This window comes from Balearica regulorum, chromosome 4, assembly GCF_011004875.1.
Source record: "Balearica regulorum gibbericeps isolate bBalReg1 chromosome 4, bBalReg1.pri, whole genome shotgun sequence".
NCBI lineage: Eukaryota > Metazoa > Chordata > Aves > Gruiformes > Gruidae > Balearica > Balearica regulorum.
In genome coordinates this window covers 17,260,001-17,277,784 of record NC_046187.1, presented here as the reverse complement: position 1 = coordinate 17,277,784, position 17,784 = coordinate 17,260,001, and the positions used below count along the sequence as shown (strand labels likewise).

Sequence of the window (17,784 nt, the reverse complement as noted above, 5' to 3'; positions counted from 1 at the left end):
AGCTGTGTGATGTGGTTGCTACTCTAGATGGAAGGGATGCCATTCAGATGGACCTTAACAGGATTGAGGTGGGCCTGTGCAAACCTTGTGAAGGTGCAAGGTCCTGGGCAATCCCAAGCACAACTACAGGCTGAGCGGAGAATGGATTGAGAGCAGCCCTGAGGAGAAGGACTTGGGGATGTCAGTTGACGAAAAGCTCAACATGAGCTGGCAATGCAAGCCTGAAGGCCAGAAAGCCAACTGTATCCTGGGCTGCATCAAAAGAAGTGTGACCAGCAGGTCAAGGGAGGTGATTCTGCCCCTCTACTCCACTCTGGTGAGACCCCACCTGGAGTACTGCATCCAGCTCTTGGGTCCCCACTACAAGAAAAGACGTGGACCTGTTGGAGCGAGTCCAGAGGAGGGCCACAAAGCTGATGAGAGGGCTGGAGCACCTCTCCTGTGAAGCCAGGCTGAGAGAGTTGGGGTTGTTCATCCTGGAGAAGAGAAGGCTCCGGGAAGACCTTCTAGCAGCCTTCCAGTACCTAAAGGGGACCTACAGGAAATCTGGAGAGGGACTGTTTACAAGGGCAAGTAGTGATAGGACAGGGGGGAGTGGCTTTGAGCTGAAAGAGCGTAGATTTAGATTAGATATTAGGAAGCAACTCTTTACTGTGAGGGTGATGTGGCACTGGAACAGGTTGCCCAGAGAAGTTGTGGCTGCCCCCTCCGTGGAAGTGTTGAAAACCAGGCTGGATGGGACTTTGGGCAACCTGGTCTAGTGAAGGGGGTTGGAACTAGATCTTTAAAGTCCCTTCCAACCGAAACCATTCTGTGATTCTGTGATGATTGCTACTGCAGCACAGATGATGGACTAATCACGTTGATAAGTCCATTATCAAGTCTATTATCCTGTCTCAAACTGTGGATACTTAAGGAAGAGTTTAGTAAAAGGGCAAACATAGTAACACTTTCCCAGAATACACTCCCGTTGTTCTGCAATTTGAAGTGACTTTCTTGTCAGAAATTATGGCCATGTGATTAGTACCCCTTCAGGGATTTTTTTTCCCTCCATTTGCTTAGTAAAACTTTGAATTCACATAGACTTTTGCCAAGAGTACACTGAATTAACTGCAAATTGTACTAGCATCTTAGTTTCATTCTTGTGTTGTAAAATGCCTTTTCCCTGGTAGTGAGTCAGGTTGGAGTGGAGACATGGATCACAAACAGTATTTCTCAGAACACCTTCTGTTCGTTATACTGTTGTAAAGCTGATAACTTAATAGCTGATAACTAGATACAATGCCATCACATGCTTACGGTTGGAGCTTACAATTGGGAGGCTGACTCCAACTGTATACTGCAACAGGTGTGATGAAGGGCTTATTCCAATAGATTCAGAAAGTCCTGCAGAAGGTCCTTTGATTCATGGGGGAGTATGTACAATGCTGTGTATTCCTTGTTTTCATAGAGTAGCCATCACTCTTGGATGTTTTCTGAGTCCTACAAGTTGCTGCTGGTACTTGCGTGTGCTAATGGTGGTGTACACATTCAGCAGACCTTCTGAACTGACTGTATTTAAAGGTTCAACAGGACTGCCTGTCCCTAGAATTTGCCAGCTCTTGGGAAACTTTCACACACAACCTTCTCAGCATGCACTCTCCATCTCTTTGGCCTGCTTTTTCCTGGTGACTCTCTCCATCTAATGTTGTAAGAATCTATTGAACCCATTCATGCAAACTTACGTAGAAAGGGTCCTTTATACCTCATGTTTTTACAGAATTCTCCAATCCCTCCTGAGTTGTCTTCTTTTTTCCTCTCCTCCCCACCTTGAAAAATCCTACTGTTACATAGTTATTTCTTCTGTGGCACTGATTCCAATTCTGAATCCTTCCAAAATGCTTCTCAGTTCTATCGTATTTCCTAATGGTAGACCCAAAACTGTACCCAGCATTCTAGACGTGGACACACCGGGAATTTATAAATACACAATGTTTTCTGTGGTGTTCTCTTCCCAGTGGTTCCTAATTCTTTGCTTGATTCGTGCCTGCCTATTGATTATACTGTGCCGAGCTGATGGTTTCATAGAATTGTCATTGATAATACCATCTCATTATGGCAAAAAGGAGTAAAGGTAAAGATTAAGGTGAACTCAGAGCCCGTCATTTTGTATCTAAAATGAGATTCTTTCCTACATTTCTTTTACCTATGCTGAAGTTCCTGTTTTATTACCATGATGACTTGGTCTTCAAAGCTCCCCCTCTAGTTCCTCACAGCTCCTTGATTATACAACTCTGAATAGCTTAGTATCAGCAGCGAACTTCACCACTTCATTATTCATTCATTCTTCAGACTTTTTTTTACATGTATGTTGAACAGCCTGAAACGATCACAAACTGACATGAATTGCATAATGTTAGTTTGACCAGAACCTTACCTAGTATTTTCTCTCCTCTCGTTCCAGAAGTAGCTTTTCTGATTCTTGTCATTTACCCTTCCTTTGGCTGCTTTATGTTTTGCTTTTATTTTGTGATGTTGGTCTAGATAAGTCATTTTACCTTTCTAAAATGTGACTTTTAAATCAAAGTAGTTTGCTAACGTGAGTGGAGAATTTGTCCTTACTGATGTTTTAAGAGCTTTGATGAAGTAACAAGTTAAGAGTATACTTCTGTTTTTATTATTTGTACAGTTAATATTTGCATTGAAGGTGAAAATATAAATGTCAAAACCGTTCTGAAAAAAATGTCAATTACAGCATGAACTGATAGGTTTAGGATTTGTATACCTACAGGAATCTGAAACTGCTGTAACACGCTTTTTTGTTTCTGCTAAAACAGAATGGTGAATCAAACAGTTTATAATAGCATTAACTTCCAGATAAAATATTTTCAACCAGTCTTTATAATTCCAGAATTAGTAGAAACATTTATGTCTTTAGATTCTTCCATCAAGGCACCGGGAAGTGAATTATTGAAAAGATAAAAATAAATTTGTTTGCTTTCTGTCAGAGTTCATATCCACAGCCAACCTTGATAGAAGACCAGAATGATTTAGACAAGTTTGCTTTGGAGATTCATAACATATGCTTGCTGGACAGAATTGAGTTATCTCTGCTCTGGAGAGTAAGTTATTGTAGCAGGAGCTGACAGAGATGAAGATAACTGAGGGAAATTCAATTACCTTTTAGTGTTTTCCTTCTAATAGGATTCTTAATGTGAAAAAGATCCTTAGATGATGCGCCTCTGTTGCTTTGTGAGATCTGCTTTGATACCTGTATCCAGAATAAAGTGAACTCTTCTTTTCAGGCGTTCATTAAGGATGAAATATGCATCTGATTGCTAAATGGGCGTTAACTTTTGATCTAATATATTGTCATTTGTAGCCCAGATGTATTTGACAGTCTTTTGGTGGTAGTCTTGAATATTGTCTCACATACAATTTCATTTTCAAAAGTGTTATTTTTATGTGAGAAGCTTGTTTATAACAGGAATTGAAGAAAGAGGTCACAAAACTGTAAAATATTTCCCCATATTCTAGTTCTGTTTCTGCATGTTTGTTTTCTCATTTGACTTTTCCTGGCTAAAGCACCTGAGTTGCAAATGCTTCTTGTGACTGACCTGAGTTCAGGCTGTTGGGTTAAAACCCATCCCACTTGACTATAGCTGGATTTCTTGTGAAACCTCTGCAGTTCTGAAGTTACCAGGGTAGACTGGTGCATACAGGTATTAGGATGTTATTATTTGTGTTACTTGTAAAAATTTCAATTTTTTTTTATAATGGCTGATGGTTGAAATGAGAATTTAGAAGTGACCCTATGAAGTCAGCTTGTTCTGCAGCTGTATGTTACGAAAACATACCATGTACAAGTTTGTACCTGCAATATACTTTCTTTTACTGACCCATTAAACTATTGTCTGTAGCTGAATATAGTTATATGTGTATCCTCCAAAAAATTTTATTTTTAAACTCTGATCCTTATTGGCTCTGGAAAATAAAGTCCACTTTTTGTCTGGAGGATTTATCCAAGCACTTGCACACTGATATTTCTATAAAAGAAAGGGAGAACAAATATCTTCATGTTACATTTATTTGCAACCCCAAAACAGGTTTGGATGTGCCTAAAAGACATAGCAAACCTGCCCTTGTAGAAGTCTGTATTGAAAGTCTAGTCCATAGTTTGAGTAGTTACTTGTCTTGACCTATGAATTTTTGATTGTGTGAGCTATAGATTCACTGTTCATTCTCTTGTTTGCACTCAAATCATAGTATGCATAGTCTCATCTTGCAGTTAACACAGTCTCCTCATTTAGGCATGACAAATTTTGACTTATGCAGGGGTTTTTTTTTGTGTTCATGAAGGTGGCTTATGAAAATCTACTTTGGGGCAATGTAGAAAGTAAAGCATAGTAAAACATACACCTTAAGATACTGAGATGTTTAGAAAAGTTCACCAGTAGAGGCTGAAGGCATTTACAGTTAAGATTTTCAATGTTACCTATATTTCTTAGTCACATAGATAATTTTTCATTTATTGGAATATTATTGAGGAGGAAGTATTGCAAAATATTGCATCTTGTGCAAAATATTGCATCTAGTGTATTAGTTTATCTTGAATTGTTATTTCTCATGCCAATGAAAGCTTCAGCATTTCATTGAGAATTTCTGTTTTGAATACAAGATATAGTGACTGTGCTTAAATAAATGCCTTCATGAGTGATGGTTGAAGAGAGACAGTAATTGTTTAAATAAGGATTTTACAATTAAATTGCTAAAATGATCTTTATTTTGTAGTAGATGGGGCTTGAAGTCTGTCTGGGATCCAGAGAGGGAAATGGTAGAAAACTATAAAGGCACACCTAGCTGAGGGTAACATTCCTAATCATTTATAAAGGTAGCCTTTTATTTCTGAGTAGACCGATAGAGCTTTCCAGGAAAGGGAGCAAGACTGCACTAATCAGAATTCTTAACAGGAACGGAAAGGTCCTTTCCCATTGCCACTTCTATCTCACTGCTTTGCAGTCCAGCTTTTCATCTTAACTTTCCTATATTAGCTTTTAAATGGGAATCACTATAATAGATTTTTTGAATCTTTTTCTTCCCACTTAATCAGATTCTTTTATAGAAATGTTTACAGAATGAGTCCACCTACTGATTTTTCTCTTTGACCTAAATAGGACAAAACTGAGCCAATACCTTTGAGATGTTCTTAGATCATGAAAAGGAAGATGTATCAGGCAGTTAAGTTGCTCTTCAAATGATCACTGCGTTGGGGAAGATAAAAGTGACTTAGAGACCTCTGGATTTGACTGTTACTCTGAAGTCCTACTGGAAGTGACAGAGTCAATCCTTACAAAATTTTACCATTCAGAAAACCAAATTGTCCTCACTCTTCTGTTTCACACAAGGAAGAAGATATGTTTCCTGATACTTTACTCACCACTCCTCCCTCCCACCTTTTTCCTGCTCACATTTCTAGGTCCCTGTTATTAATTCACTTTTTAGAAAATGCATCTTCAAAGATTTCTGGCCGTCTTAAAAGAAAAGATGTAGCTATCCCTTGGAAGTAGGGCTTGGAAGGCAATGATAGTGACTGTAATGATGAGCAGTGCAAGTGTTTTGGTCATAATTACACTTTTTTTTCCTTTGTGACCGACCTAGTGCCAAGATACTGGAGTTTTTTGTCAAAAATTTGTTGGAACAAATTCTGACTCTGAGTAGTAATGCCAAGGTTATGGCCTAATGGATTTCGAGATGTTTGTGCTCCTTCCATCCTTCTCCCTGCCTGTCCTTGCAGAAACTTGAGCTTTAAATCTCATCAGACTATCCTGAGTTGTGTGTTTCCCTTAGAGCAATTTGAGATTCCATCTCTTGTGACTGATGCCAATTCTTGCCTCAAATATTTAAGAGAGGTGACAGACAAAGCAAGCAAAATACTCAGTTATTGGATGGGTTACTGTATTATAGAGAACATACAGCAACTGCGAACCAAATTTTGTTCTAACTTGGGACTAGAGACTTACAATACGCTGTCAGGGTGCCATGTGGGCCGGCAGTGCCCTGCAAGGGGGGAAGTTGGGGACCCACTGCAGCCTCCTGGGCAGGACCTCACCAAGAATCTCCAACCTGCCACCCACCCCAAGAAGAGCAGGGCAGCCCTGGGAGAGGGTGACCAGGGCCAGCACAGACCCCCCACAGCAAGGTGGTGGGCATTGCTAGGATGGGGGTTGGCCCTGGCCTCTGTCCAGCTGGTGGGGCAGCCTCTCTCCACTACCACCAGCAGGACAAGGTCATCCTCAGCTGCGCTGGCTCTGTGCTAGCCCTCAGTCCCAGGAGGACCTTATGCCACCTACAGACATCTCTGAATTATGCTACCATTAGTCCTGAATGTGCAAAACAGAAGAAAAAAAAATAATCAGATATTCTGACCTCTGAAATATTTTTGCTTATTTTTTCCTACACTTTTTCCCCTACGCATTTGGGGTTAGAAACCCCAAATATCTCATTTCTAAGCAGTTGTCAATAGCCTTGAAACCAGCATCCCCTGTCTTGACATTGGACCAATACTGTTTTGCAAGGCAATTTCATATAGTCGGCAGCAGAGGAGGAAGGGAGGAATGTTTCTCAGGTTATTTTCGAATGGCAGTTGTTTGAAGTTACTCAGAAATTTGGAATATTAGAAGTAGTCAGAGGTAGATTATTGGCTAGAGTGTAACTGAAGCTGTTAGTGTGTGAGAAATGTTGTTATATGGCTTTTGGTATGTCCAACAACTGTCACTTACATGTGTTTTATATAATGTTTTATATCATTTCAGTAGTTTCTTTCATTTTTGTGCTTGCTTGGTGGAAGCTAGTGATTTTGATTAGTCACTGTACTTTCTTTCAATACATATAATGTTAACAAGTGAACTGTAATTCACATCAAATCTCAGATTCTTGTCAGCATGTGTGTTGCTTTTTTATCCTGTATGGCTATTGTGCTCTAAACATAACAAGCTCCAAGGTTATTATTTAATAAATACTCCAAGCTAGGTTTATTATTTTACACTGAATTTAAGTAGTGAAATCTAGTTAAGCAGGTTTTGTGCAGTTGTATTGTGTAATCTGTTTTGTGCCATTACACCAATGTCCATGAGTTCAGCTGTTTGTAACAAATACTGAAACTGCTATCGAGGGGTACTATGAAAACACCCTCATACTTTTAAAAAAAACCAAACAAACCAGCAAGCAAACAACAAAAAAACCAGACAGAAAACCTTGCATGCTGAACTGAAGCAAAGCAAAAAATAAATCTTGACAAGAACATCAGAGGCTTGGAATAGGATGTTTCACAATTTCTGGTATTTAATATTGAAATGAGAAATAAACAGAAAATTCATGAATTGGATCTTATATGTTCTTATGTAAATGAATATGTTTATGGAGTATTCCCTTATTCTAGTTTTTTTTTTTTTAAATATTGACAACGTAAATGATGATGCCAGTGGAAACTACTTGGTGCTACATAGTACTTCATTTCTCTGAAGATAGCATCTGTGGAACTTGCAATACTAACTCTTGCATCATTGCAGTTTTTTCATTTAAACCAAGTGAGCAAGAAAAATAGAAATTTTAAAGCAATGATTATAGCGTATTTTTAGTCCTTGTTCCATATTGCTCAGTAGAAGGATCTAGAGTTACTTGAATGAGTGTTTTTAACTTAGAGTGCTATAAATTAGAGACTGTTGTCTTCTCACACTTTGAATAGTCAGAATGTTTCAAATGCTGTCTTTTTATGGATATTAAAATCACATAGTTTTAAAAAGAAATTAAATTATCCTCCCCCAACAATTTTTAGAGCCAAACATCAGCTTTTCAAGGCTGGTAGAACTTTTTCTGAGTAAAAAATGTGAATTAAACCCCAAACCTATTCATACCTATCTCGTGCTGTTCTGAAATTCCAAAATTGTGTTACATAAATGTCTAAGAACCAATAACAAAGGAAAAAACCTCATATGCTAGTTGGAGTGAAATACAAAACACAGACTACTGAAAGAAGGAGAGAGGAAAAAATAAAGTTAAAATAATTTGCTTTTCATAGTTTCATACTATAGGAGTTCTGACAGGAGGCTTTGAGTTAAGGCAGAGGTTAAGCTAAACCTGGGATTGTGACTACTTAACATGTGTCCAAAGTAAGTGGCTAGGAATGATTTTAAAGAATAACTGCTATAAAAGACCGTATTTTCAGAATCCTTCCCATTTGCTTCTGGATTTATTTTTTTTAAATTTTAAATGTTTGCCATTTCATCATCATCTTAATCAAAATATCTTGCTTTTAAAATACTTGGTCCTCCAAAGAATAAGCCTCTCAAGAACCGTAGTGTGCCATAAGGTGAAGAGCAAGTTTGGAGTGTAAGAAAGAAACTTGTGAAGCAGCAACACCGAGCGTATTATTTTTCAATAGACTTTTGAATAAGATCCCATATAATCCTTCTTTTTCCAGAGATTCTCTGATAGTCATTTGAAATTCCTCTGACAAAAAGAGAAGCCCTTAATCCTTTTCCTTAATAATGAATTAAAATGTTTCTGCAGATACAGATGAAGGTGCAATGATGTAACAGCAGAAACTAAAGTTGGTTTTTTTCTGTGTGTGTGAAGGAAATAGTTTGCCAGCAAACATGTTTGTCCTATTTAGCAGTGCTGCTCAAGGATATGTGCCAGTCAAGGTGATCATTCTCCACTGTGAGAGGCTGAAAAGCTCCTGAACTGTCAGAGGTCAAGTCCAGTAAATTAGCTCTTGAAGCAAACACGATAGAAGCTGGTGAAGGACAGAAGGGCTACCTTTTGGGTCGTGAGTTTGTGTTCACATCTGCATGTTTCATAGCTGATGTTTCACGAAAGGTTTGCCAAATTTGGTACAGAATGCTTTTAAAGCTCCTTCTGTTGCTGGTGCAGAATTGATAGGTGCTTTGTTCCTACATTTACCTTAATTACCATTGTGTATCCCTGTATAGTGATTTTTATTGTGTGCTGATGGTATTTTTCTCTTTGTTCTTAATGTCTAGCGAGTACTACAGACAGAGTAGAATACTTTCAAAACATGCCATTGATTCTGTTATCAGAGTACAAAACCAAGTTATAGAAAGGCAATCTTTTTTACTTTTTTTTTTTTTTTTAATGAAACATCATAAATGACATCTTGATGAGCCCAATCAGGTCTGAAACCAACTTGGTATCCAAAGTACTGAAGCTTATTAGAGTTCTGCTTGTCGTTGGCATGCAACCAGCCATGGCAAAATAGGAAACTATTATGCCTAACTGTCTTGTTATCTCAAATTAATGTGATTTCTCTGTTCTTTGTTCATGAGTTGGTATATTTTGATACATTCTGAAGCTCCTGAATTAAAATCAGAGTTGTGTTCTGAAACTAAGACACTAAACAGGGAAAACTGAAAAGTGCTTGAGGGCAACTATGTAGAAAATAGAAACACAGACCCCATGCTGCAGGGATATCTTGAGGGGCTAATCTTTCTGTCTTTTGGAAATCTGGAACTTTACGTAATCTTGGAAACTGTTTATGTAGAGATTTTGGCTGGAAATGAATTTGCTTTGCATGTGTTTTGCAAATTTATAAGGAGCGTGATGTAGCAGGAATATCAAACAATAAATAACAAAATCAGCAGAAGTATATGGATTATTTTTGCATTGTATTCTACATACAATATGAATGTGAGTTCTCATATAATAATAAAAATGAGTCCTATATCAGGTTAGACATTCCTCTAAAGTAGATGTTGAGACAATTAACATAAGTCATGTTAAATACTAATATATCTAAGTATTTATAGCAGTGTCTTTGATAGCTATAGAAGTTAAAGAATTTTAACTCATGCAAATGCCTTTCACTTTGCTATAGCCAGAGGCTGAAGCCATATTTATAAATTAAAGTGGTACAAGGTATTTTGTAATAAGGTTCAAAGTTATCTTTTGGTTTATCTTCTTATCTGAATCATTCTGGCTAAATTCTTCTATTCTTTGTGCTCTCAGAGGTTGAATTACTTTAAGGTTTAGATTTATTTTTTTTCTTGTTTTGGAAAAGAAGGTTGGCAAAATGTTTCCAAATTAAAACATTAAAAAATATTACTTCTTTTTATTTCATTGAGTATTTCCATTTTTTCGATGTTTTGAGTTGTTATTTTTTTCCCCACTGTCAGAAATGTACCTTTTGCCCCTATTAAGAAAAATGATTCAGAATTCATCTGACACAAAACTTGTGAAAAATTGCTGTTTATGTAGTACCTTTAAGGGCTGCTTAATTAGTAAGTTACACTGTTCAAAAATACTCTATAGTGTGTGTTACCTGCTCTTAGAGACCTCATTTAAGGTTTATCTGTGCCATCTGAACTGCATGTGACTTTCAATCTGTTCAAGCGTCACTCCTGTGCTAGGTCTTGGTGCTGTACGTTGTAAAAGAACTGTGCTGGCAGGAGGGTGTCTGGAAATCTGAATCCTAGGCAAGTAATTATTTGGCTGCTGGGGCCAAAACTGCTGGACTACTTTCTACCTACCTTATAGGTAGCAGATGTCCTCACTGTGCCTCAGTGGAACAACACAGTTGGAGAGGTGGTGGTCATAGTTAGTAAATGAGGACATTTCAGAGCTTTAGTTAGTTGGGGTTTATTTGGAAATGTGCCATCTGGCCCCTGGTTATATGAAGATTTTCACAAGATCTTGAAGAATGGATTGAAAGCCACAGCAGGACTTATTTGGCAAATGTTCTCTGAGCTGGCAGCACCACCATCGCAGTGGATGGTAACTGTTTCCCCTACTTCCACTTAGTGTTCATACTGTACAGAGGGGAGGAAGTGTCCTGATGCTATTGCTAGAGAACAACAGGCAAAGTTTGGGTGGGTAATATGAGAAAGAGCCTGCAGATAAAAGAGAAGAACAGAAAGAAAAGCCGGGGAACATTGAAAGTAGAATTGGGACAGTTCCCTAGGCCAGTCTCCACTGCACTTTTGGAGACTGGAACTAAATACTGGCACTAACAAGTTGCTCACATATCTTTAACTACTGGTTACAGACAAGGTAACAATCAAATACCGCTTTGCTTTGGTTGAAGTGATAGAAGTCTTTGTATTTAGCCCACTTTGAGGCTTATATGCATGTTTTCACCTGATTAAAAGGTATTTCCCCCCCTTTTTTAAAACTTCAGTTGAGTAGAAATGACAATATGAAGAGATTGCAAAGACCAAGTATCCAACAGTTATGAGAAGTCAGAGCAGTGCAACCTTAATTTGGCCCTCACTAAGCACGTCTACGGAATTCTTAAATTATGTAAGTGTATGTCTCTCTTACTGGACAGAGTGAACATTCCTTATAAAATAAGTGTGTTTGTCAGTTCCAGAAGTTGTTCATGGATCTGCTTCATTTGTTGCATTGGACTAGAAGTTCTTTAGTGAATACAGTACTAATCTCTGTGGTGGTGTTGAAGCAGTTGAATGTCATAGAGTTCATGCAGTGCAGTTGGGAAATGGCTTAAAAAGTCATCACTGACTCCTCCTTTGCTTAGTATCTAGTCTGAGAGCACCGAGCCACCTATGCAGAAGTGCTGAGCTTTACTGTTTCTAGAGCACAGGGGAATTGTACTTAGATTCTTTCTAGCTTGAGAAATGCTTTGTACTTGGAAGATGTGTACCCAAAGGATCTCAAATTTAATGCCCAAGCATAATGTTTTTAGGATCTTAGCCTGTTTTAAACCAAGAACAGTATGAAGGGACTGCAGACATAAAATGGACTTGCAAAAAAGAGAGGGAGGAAAGTGTCTATCCTAGTGCATGCTTTGAATGCAAATGTATTTGGCCATATGTACAGTAAGAACTGGCTTCTTGGGTTCAAAAAGAACATTTGTCTCCGTGTATTGCTTATGCCAATGGTTAGCAGTGATGTTTACTTAGAGAGTTAGAATATTGGAATAATGTAGGGCATGTGTAGCAAATCCCAGTTTCTAGCAAGGAGTATGAGCTCTTACTTCCTTGTGTAAACCTTGTCTTTGTGATCCAAGGGTACTACTGTAACACAAATAATATCAACTAGATAAGCATCAAAGAAAAAGGTAAAAAAAAGTCTATGGTACTAACGGATACTGCAAAATAAATCTGATGTTATTTGTCTCTGCTCTTTATTTATTTTGTCAGTTGTTTTTATATCCAGTTGAACTCTTCTTAGTTTGTCTTATTTACCCACTCTGCTAAATTGGGTTCATTTGAAAGATGCAATTGCAGAAAAAGTGCTGTTGCTTAGTGTTTAGTTGGGTTTACTAAAGCTTAATACTGATAGACTTAAAGGTAAAAAATAAAGCTGTTGACTCAGCACAGATTAAAACCAGATGTCTCTTGAGATCCTTGCATTTCTCTCTAATCACTAACCCAAATTGACTGTGGTAGGTTTTTTTCTGGTCATGACCATAGCTTTACCAGTCTGTGTTTGGTGTGATCTAAGTGAACTGTGGGTTTCTTCCCCCCACCCCCACCCCTTGCGATTGTTTTAAATGCATGGGTTTTTTCCCCCAGGATTGTCTGGCTACAAAAAGCACCTTTATTTCTTTTTTTCACTCTCTCTCTTTTTTTTTTTTTTCCTCCGCTGCTCCACATTTGTATTACAAACAGTTGATTTAGATGCAGATTCTTTTTAATCTTCAAATCAGATAAAAGGCTGGAAAAGTGGATAAATGAGGTTTGGAAAACTATAGGTTGCAGAGATGAGAAGCCATTGCATTGTGTTCAGTCCATTAAAACAAGAAGAAATAGAAGAGATACTTTGATAAGTGTTCTGCTGGTGTTAACCTTGATGGCTATTATCGGGGGGATGATGCTATATCTATTTCATTGGCTTAAGCTTTTTTCATGCTGAGAGAAATCAATACTTTGAGTCGTTGGATGACAGAGGCATCACTTCAGAATTGACGGTGGCTGTCAGACGTTGTCATTGGTTGACTTTTGTTCGCTGTTGAGGTTTTAAGCTTTCATTTTTCTAAGTCTTATTCAGGAGTCTTTGTAAGATTTCCCTGGGTAGCGTTTTTAGTCCAGACTTTAAACCTCAGGTCAGAGGTCAAGTGCAAAGATCTGTGAAAGCAGAGGATTGAGGAGCTCCTTCATTTACTAAAATATCCTTATTTGTAGGGAATTTGCATTAGTGGCAAGACTACGTGTTATCTTATGGATGGCTTTTTCTCTTAAAGACACCCTCTGAGACAGGTTGTTCACAAAGCAAGTAGCTTTTAGCCAAATTAGACAAAGGAACTGGCATATGTAAAAGTGTTCAGTGACCTCTGAGTTGAAGAATAAAAGTAAAAAGGTGCAACATTGCTTTTAAAAACCCCACACTATTAAACTTTTTCGTAGTTTGTAGAAAGCATTACATTGTAATTTTGGGACTGCGCAGGTGAACATGCAGATGGTACCATGCAGAGGAAATCTTTTACTTGACATTTTTATAAAGATCAAAGATAAAATAGATCTGAAAGCACTAGATTGATCCTCTTCTTCGCTGAAATATAGACAGGCAGAATAGACTAATTTACCCTGTCAGTATTTTGCAATAGTATTTCTGGAATATTTTCTGCATAAAGAATGTGTTGCATTTTCATATCTATAACTTGCCTTTTGGATGATCCTGTGCTCCTTTAGAGCTACTGTTCCTTCAAAAGAAATCTTCAGGTAACCTACATGTTGAAATAGTCTGCAGTCTTGTCCAAGCAGGGAACAGGCGAGAGGAAAAAAACCTGTTCTGCTCTGTGATAATTGCAAAGAGAAGGTTTCTGTTCCATCCTGGATGAAGGGATAGACAACAAGGGTCTTTGCTCTGCTCCGTGCTGTGCCAAAGGATTCTGCTTTAACACACTAAACTTTTGTAAAACTTTTAACAGCCACTGAATTTAAGACTTTTTGTATATAACCCATGAAGTGTCTATATGAAAATACATTTTTCTACTTTCAATATTTTTTGTTTCATCATGAATGTGACTGCAGTACTTTTGTGATTATACTTTCATTACACACTTGCCCAAACAGATAACAAAATTGTGTAGGCCAAAGCACTAGCGGAAGGAAGGTTTCACAAATTCATTTGCATGAAACTGTATATGTAATTGTAAGATCAGATTCAAGCATGACAGGGTGCATATTGCAAGTGCAAGAGATCAAACAATAAAATAGTGAAATTGTAAAACTAGATTTTTGAGTTTGTGCACAAACAGAAATCAAGCTGAATTTTTACTTTACATAAATGGAGTAATCGGGATTTAGTGTGAAGTATTAACATGTACCACTCTATATCCTGGTATTGCACCTCTGGAAGCAGTGGATTAGGTGAACCTGAAGGCATCTGGAAAATGAAAAAATATAGTAGAGAAACGGAGACTTCTTAGTGCTTTCAGAACGGTCTAGTGGTGACTGGCTACTTTGGGATGTGGCTCTTTCTGTTTCTTTTGTTGGAGCCAGTTGTCTTTCACTCCTGCATTAAAAATTACTTGATGGAAGGAAGGAGAGAAATAGCTTCTTTTTTGCTGAATATTTGGCATATATCGTGAGTAGGAGGCACTGAACAATTGACAAGTCACCTGTATGATCAAGGAGAAGATTATTCTTGCAAAACTTTCTTAATGTTGTTAACTATACATGCGCATGCCGGATATTTGGCAGAACAGTGGCTTCTTTCTGTTTTTGTTTGTAAAATATGTATTGTAAAGTGTGCACTATGGTTAAGAGTCCCTCCTGGAGTGATGTTATACTTTTATGGCATTACCGCATGTGGGCGTCTCTCAGTTTTGGTGGGTAATTGCAAATTTCTATTCATATTAAATGCTCAGTTTGCTGAAAAGTGGGGTCTGATACATTTCCGTTTCGTACCAGACTGATTCTGTTTTCATGGAAGTTGTCAGGACAACAAAATACCATTTTTTCCTTCATTTGAATGTCACAGCTACACTTTGAAAATCTTTGTTGGTATTTAATGAAGGATGCGTTCAAAATTACATCATAAAGAGACCTTTTTTTAAAGAGGTACAAGTTCATTATATCTTTTACAAAACATTCTAGTTTGATTTCCATTTTATCATGTTTTAAGGTCAAATGTGACTTTAATGTTCCATAAAGAGACAGAGATTGATAATGGGGAAAGAATAACCCTCTAATGTGATTTATATCTATGGATTTTATGTCAGATATGAAAAGTTGCTGTTCAAATTGTAAAGGAGGATCCATTAAAGAGCACTTTAAAACATTTTACTACTTAGCTTACCTTATACACTTGTTTTTAGAATTCTGCCCTTTCAGGCAACTTAAAAATCACAGCTTATGAAACATTTACAAAGTGCTGAAAAGAACTCAGAATCATCACGGGTGCAAAGTAGATTAATGTATTGGAAAAGACAGCTGTATTTAAAAAAAGCTAGAAAAATCTTGTTTAGTGTTGGTTATGATTTAGCCATCTTACATTTTTGTGAAGAGGGGTGGCAGAATGTTTCATGTAGGAGTACAAAAGCTAATTTTTGATGTCTCATTGACTTGGAAAGTCAGCTGCTCGTTCTTCACTCCCTCTGGATGTCTGTTCATCAGGTGAGCATTGCTCTAAGGTATGGGAAAAATTATGAGGAAACTTGTAAATATATTAAAATTGTTAAAATAGCTCTTTAAAATTTATTCATCTGTTAGTACATTTTTGTTACCTAATGTCTATAAGAATCTACACAACCCCAATTTTTACTTTACTTATGGTTTCTTCCACATTCTTCCTATTTTTCTCTCACTTTGACATATATATTTGTATATACATTTATATAAAATTCATAGCTTGCCTGTTTTTTTATTTGCAGCAGTTGTCTAATGCTTGTACGTATAGATAAATATAGAAAAAAACATTGCTACTGTTTTAAACATAAAAAGCATTATGATACTGTGTTATTATCTAAGCTCTAAGAAATAATTGTACTAGTGTCTGCATCAGCTGTGCTTCACAAAGAAAAAGCAATTTTTTTTGTGGTTAGGCAGACATTTGTGTCCATTCTACTAACTAGATCATAGAATAATCCAATCATTGACAAAGGCTGAAATGCTTTGTCTGGCATATGCTATCTGTGGAATTGCCAGATGAAAACTGAAATTAGAAACAGGGAGTCCTGAAGTGGGGAAAAGCCTTTATTATTTCTACCAATATTTGAATTTGTTGTGGTCTTTCATATACAGTGGTTTGATGAGGGAATGATCTAAATTTGGTGCCTGTTTTTTGAGTTCTGTATTAACAGACAAATTTTCAGAAGATCAACAAAACCCGAAATGATAAGGAAGTGTTGTAACAAAGAATCTTTTGTAGTTTTGAGTTCTGTTTGTAGGTGTGACTTTCAGTTCTTATTTGCTAGCATTTGGTTTTGAGTACCTTGGCAAACAGAAGTTGTTTATACAACAGGTGTAGTACAACTAGGAAAATGATTAACTTTCCCTTGCTGGCCTGCAAAAGTGCTCAACTTCAAGAAGCCATCTGGTAAAGATTGACTCAGTCTTCAGATGCATTTTGTCTTCTGTTTATCTGAAGATATGTAGATTTTCTCCTTATTTTTTATAGTTATGTATTTATACAAACAACAGCAAACAGTTGGCTACCCAAATCTAATGAAGAGTCATGGGAGTGGAGTGGTCAGCTAGCTGACATTTATTATTCTGAAACTTCCCTCTTTGCTTTCATAATGCTATTCACTCACTTTGTTATAAAATGAAAGTGGTTGTGCCTATATGTTTTATTATGCCATCAGGCCACTAACGTGTTGGCATTTGCTAAATGTTGAGCGCGGTAAAAGAATTCATGACAAACCAAGATCCTCTGCTTGGCTCTCTGGACAGATTTACTTTGGGCAGCTTTGCTGTGCCTCCATTCTCAAACCTGTAAAATGGGGTTAATTCTTTTTTCTCAAGTAATTAATTATGAGGTGCATCAAAGTTCCTTTGGATGGTATAATTAAAATGCAAAGTAATAAAGTCTTTATTTTCTTCCTAGTCACTGTGTGCCCAGTATTCTGCAGACAAACGGGAAGAAGAAAAAATGTGTCATCATTTGATAATGGCAGCTAAGTACCGAGACCAGGTGACTTCAACTCAACTAATACAGAAAATTATCAACATTCTGACAGACAAGCATGGAGCCTGGGGAAGCTCTGCACCAAGGTAAAGCGTTTTTTGGATGTTCTAAAATATTTTTGAGAATTGGGCTGTGCTCAGGTGATTTGAATTAATGTCTTATGGTCAAATTTAAATGTAAACAAGGTTTTTCAGTATTTTTTTAAAAAAAATAAAGTAATGTAAAAAAGGTAAAATGAATGTGTCAGTGTTTAGTATGAGTGAATGTCAGAGAACTAGTGTTTTGTTAGAGCAGTAAAAACCAAGGTGATTCTCTTGTGACTTTAAACTTTGCTATAACAATGTGATAGAATTTATTTTGAATGCCCAGTTTTACCTCTATCTTTTATTTGAAAAATAATTTTTAAAAGTAAATATTTTCTTACAACTAGCTTTCTTCAGCATGCATTATATGGGTCAAGATTGAACCACAATTTAGTAACTTGTTTTCTGTTCTGCCAAACTTTAGACGAACAAACATCTGTTTAAATTAGAGGGAAATTATGAGTTTTGTATTAGTAATTTCAAGGTGAAAACAGTACCGTCAAACTAAGTCTCCTTTTGGAATTCTCAGTGTGTACCTTCATTACAATGATACTTATCTAACTTCTTTAGCACAAGTCACACCTAAAGTTTTGCTTGCAAATCTAAAATAATAGTT

The 17,784-nt window shown here is 37.1% G+C and overlaps 1 protein-coding gene across 2 annotated transcripts in view; it reads left to right on the top strand.

Moving 5' to 3' along the window:
* The window catches only part of LRBA (LPS responsive beige-like anchor protein), a 419,285-nt gene that overhangs the window by 161,632 nt on the left and 239,869 nt on the right, over positions 1–17,784 (top strand). For both annotated transcript variants that reach the window (XM_075751281.1, XM_075751280.1), the window contains exon 37: positions 17,005–17,171. In XM_075751281.1, the coding sequence (XP_075607396.1) occupies positions 17,005–17,171 (167 nt within the window). The remainder of the gene's footprint in view (positions 1–17,004; positions 17,172–17,784) is intronic.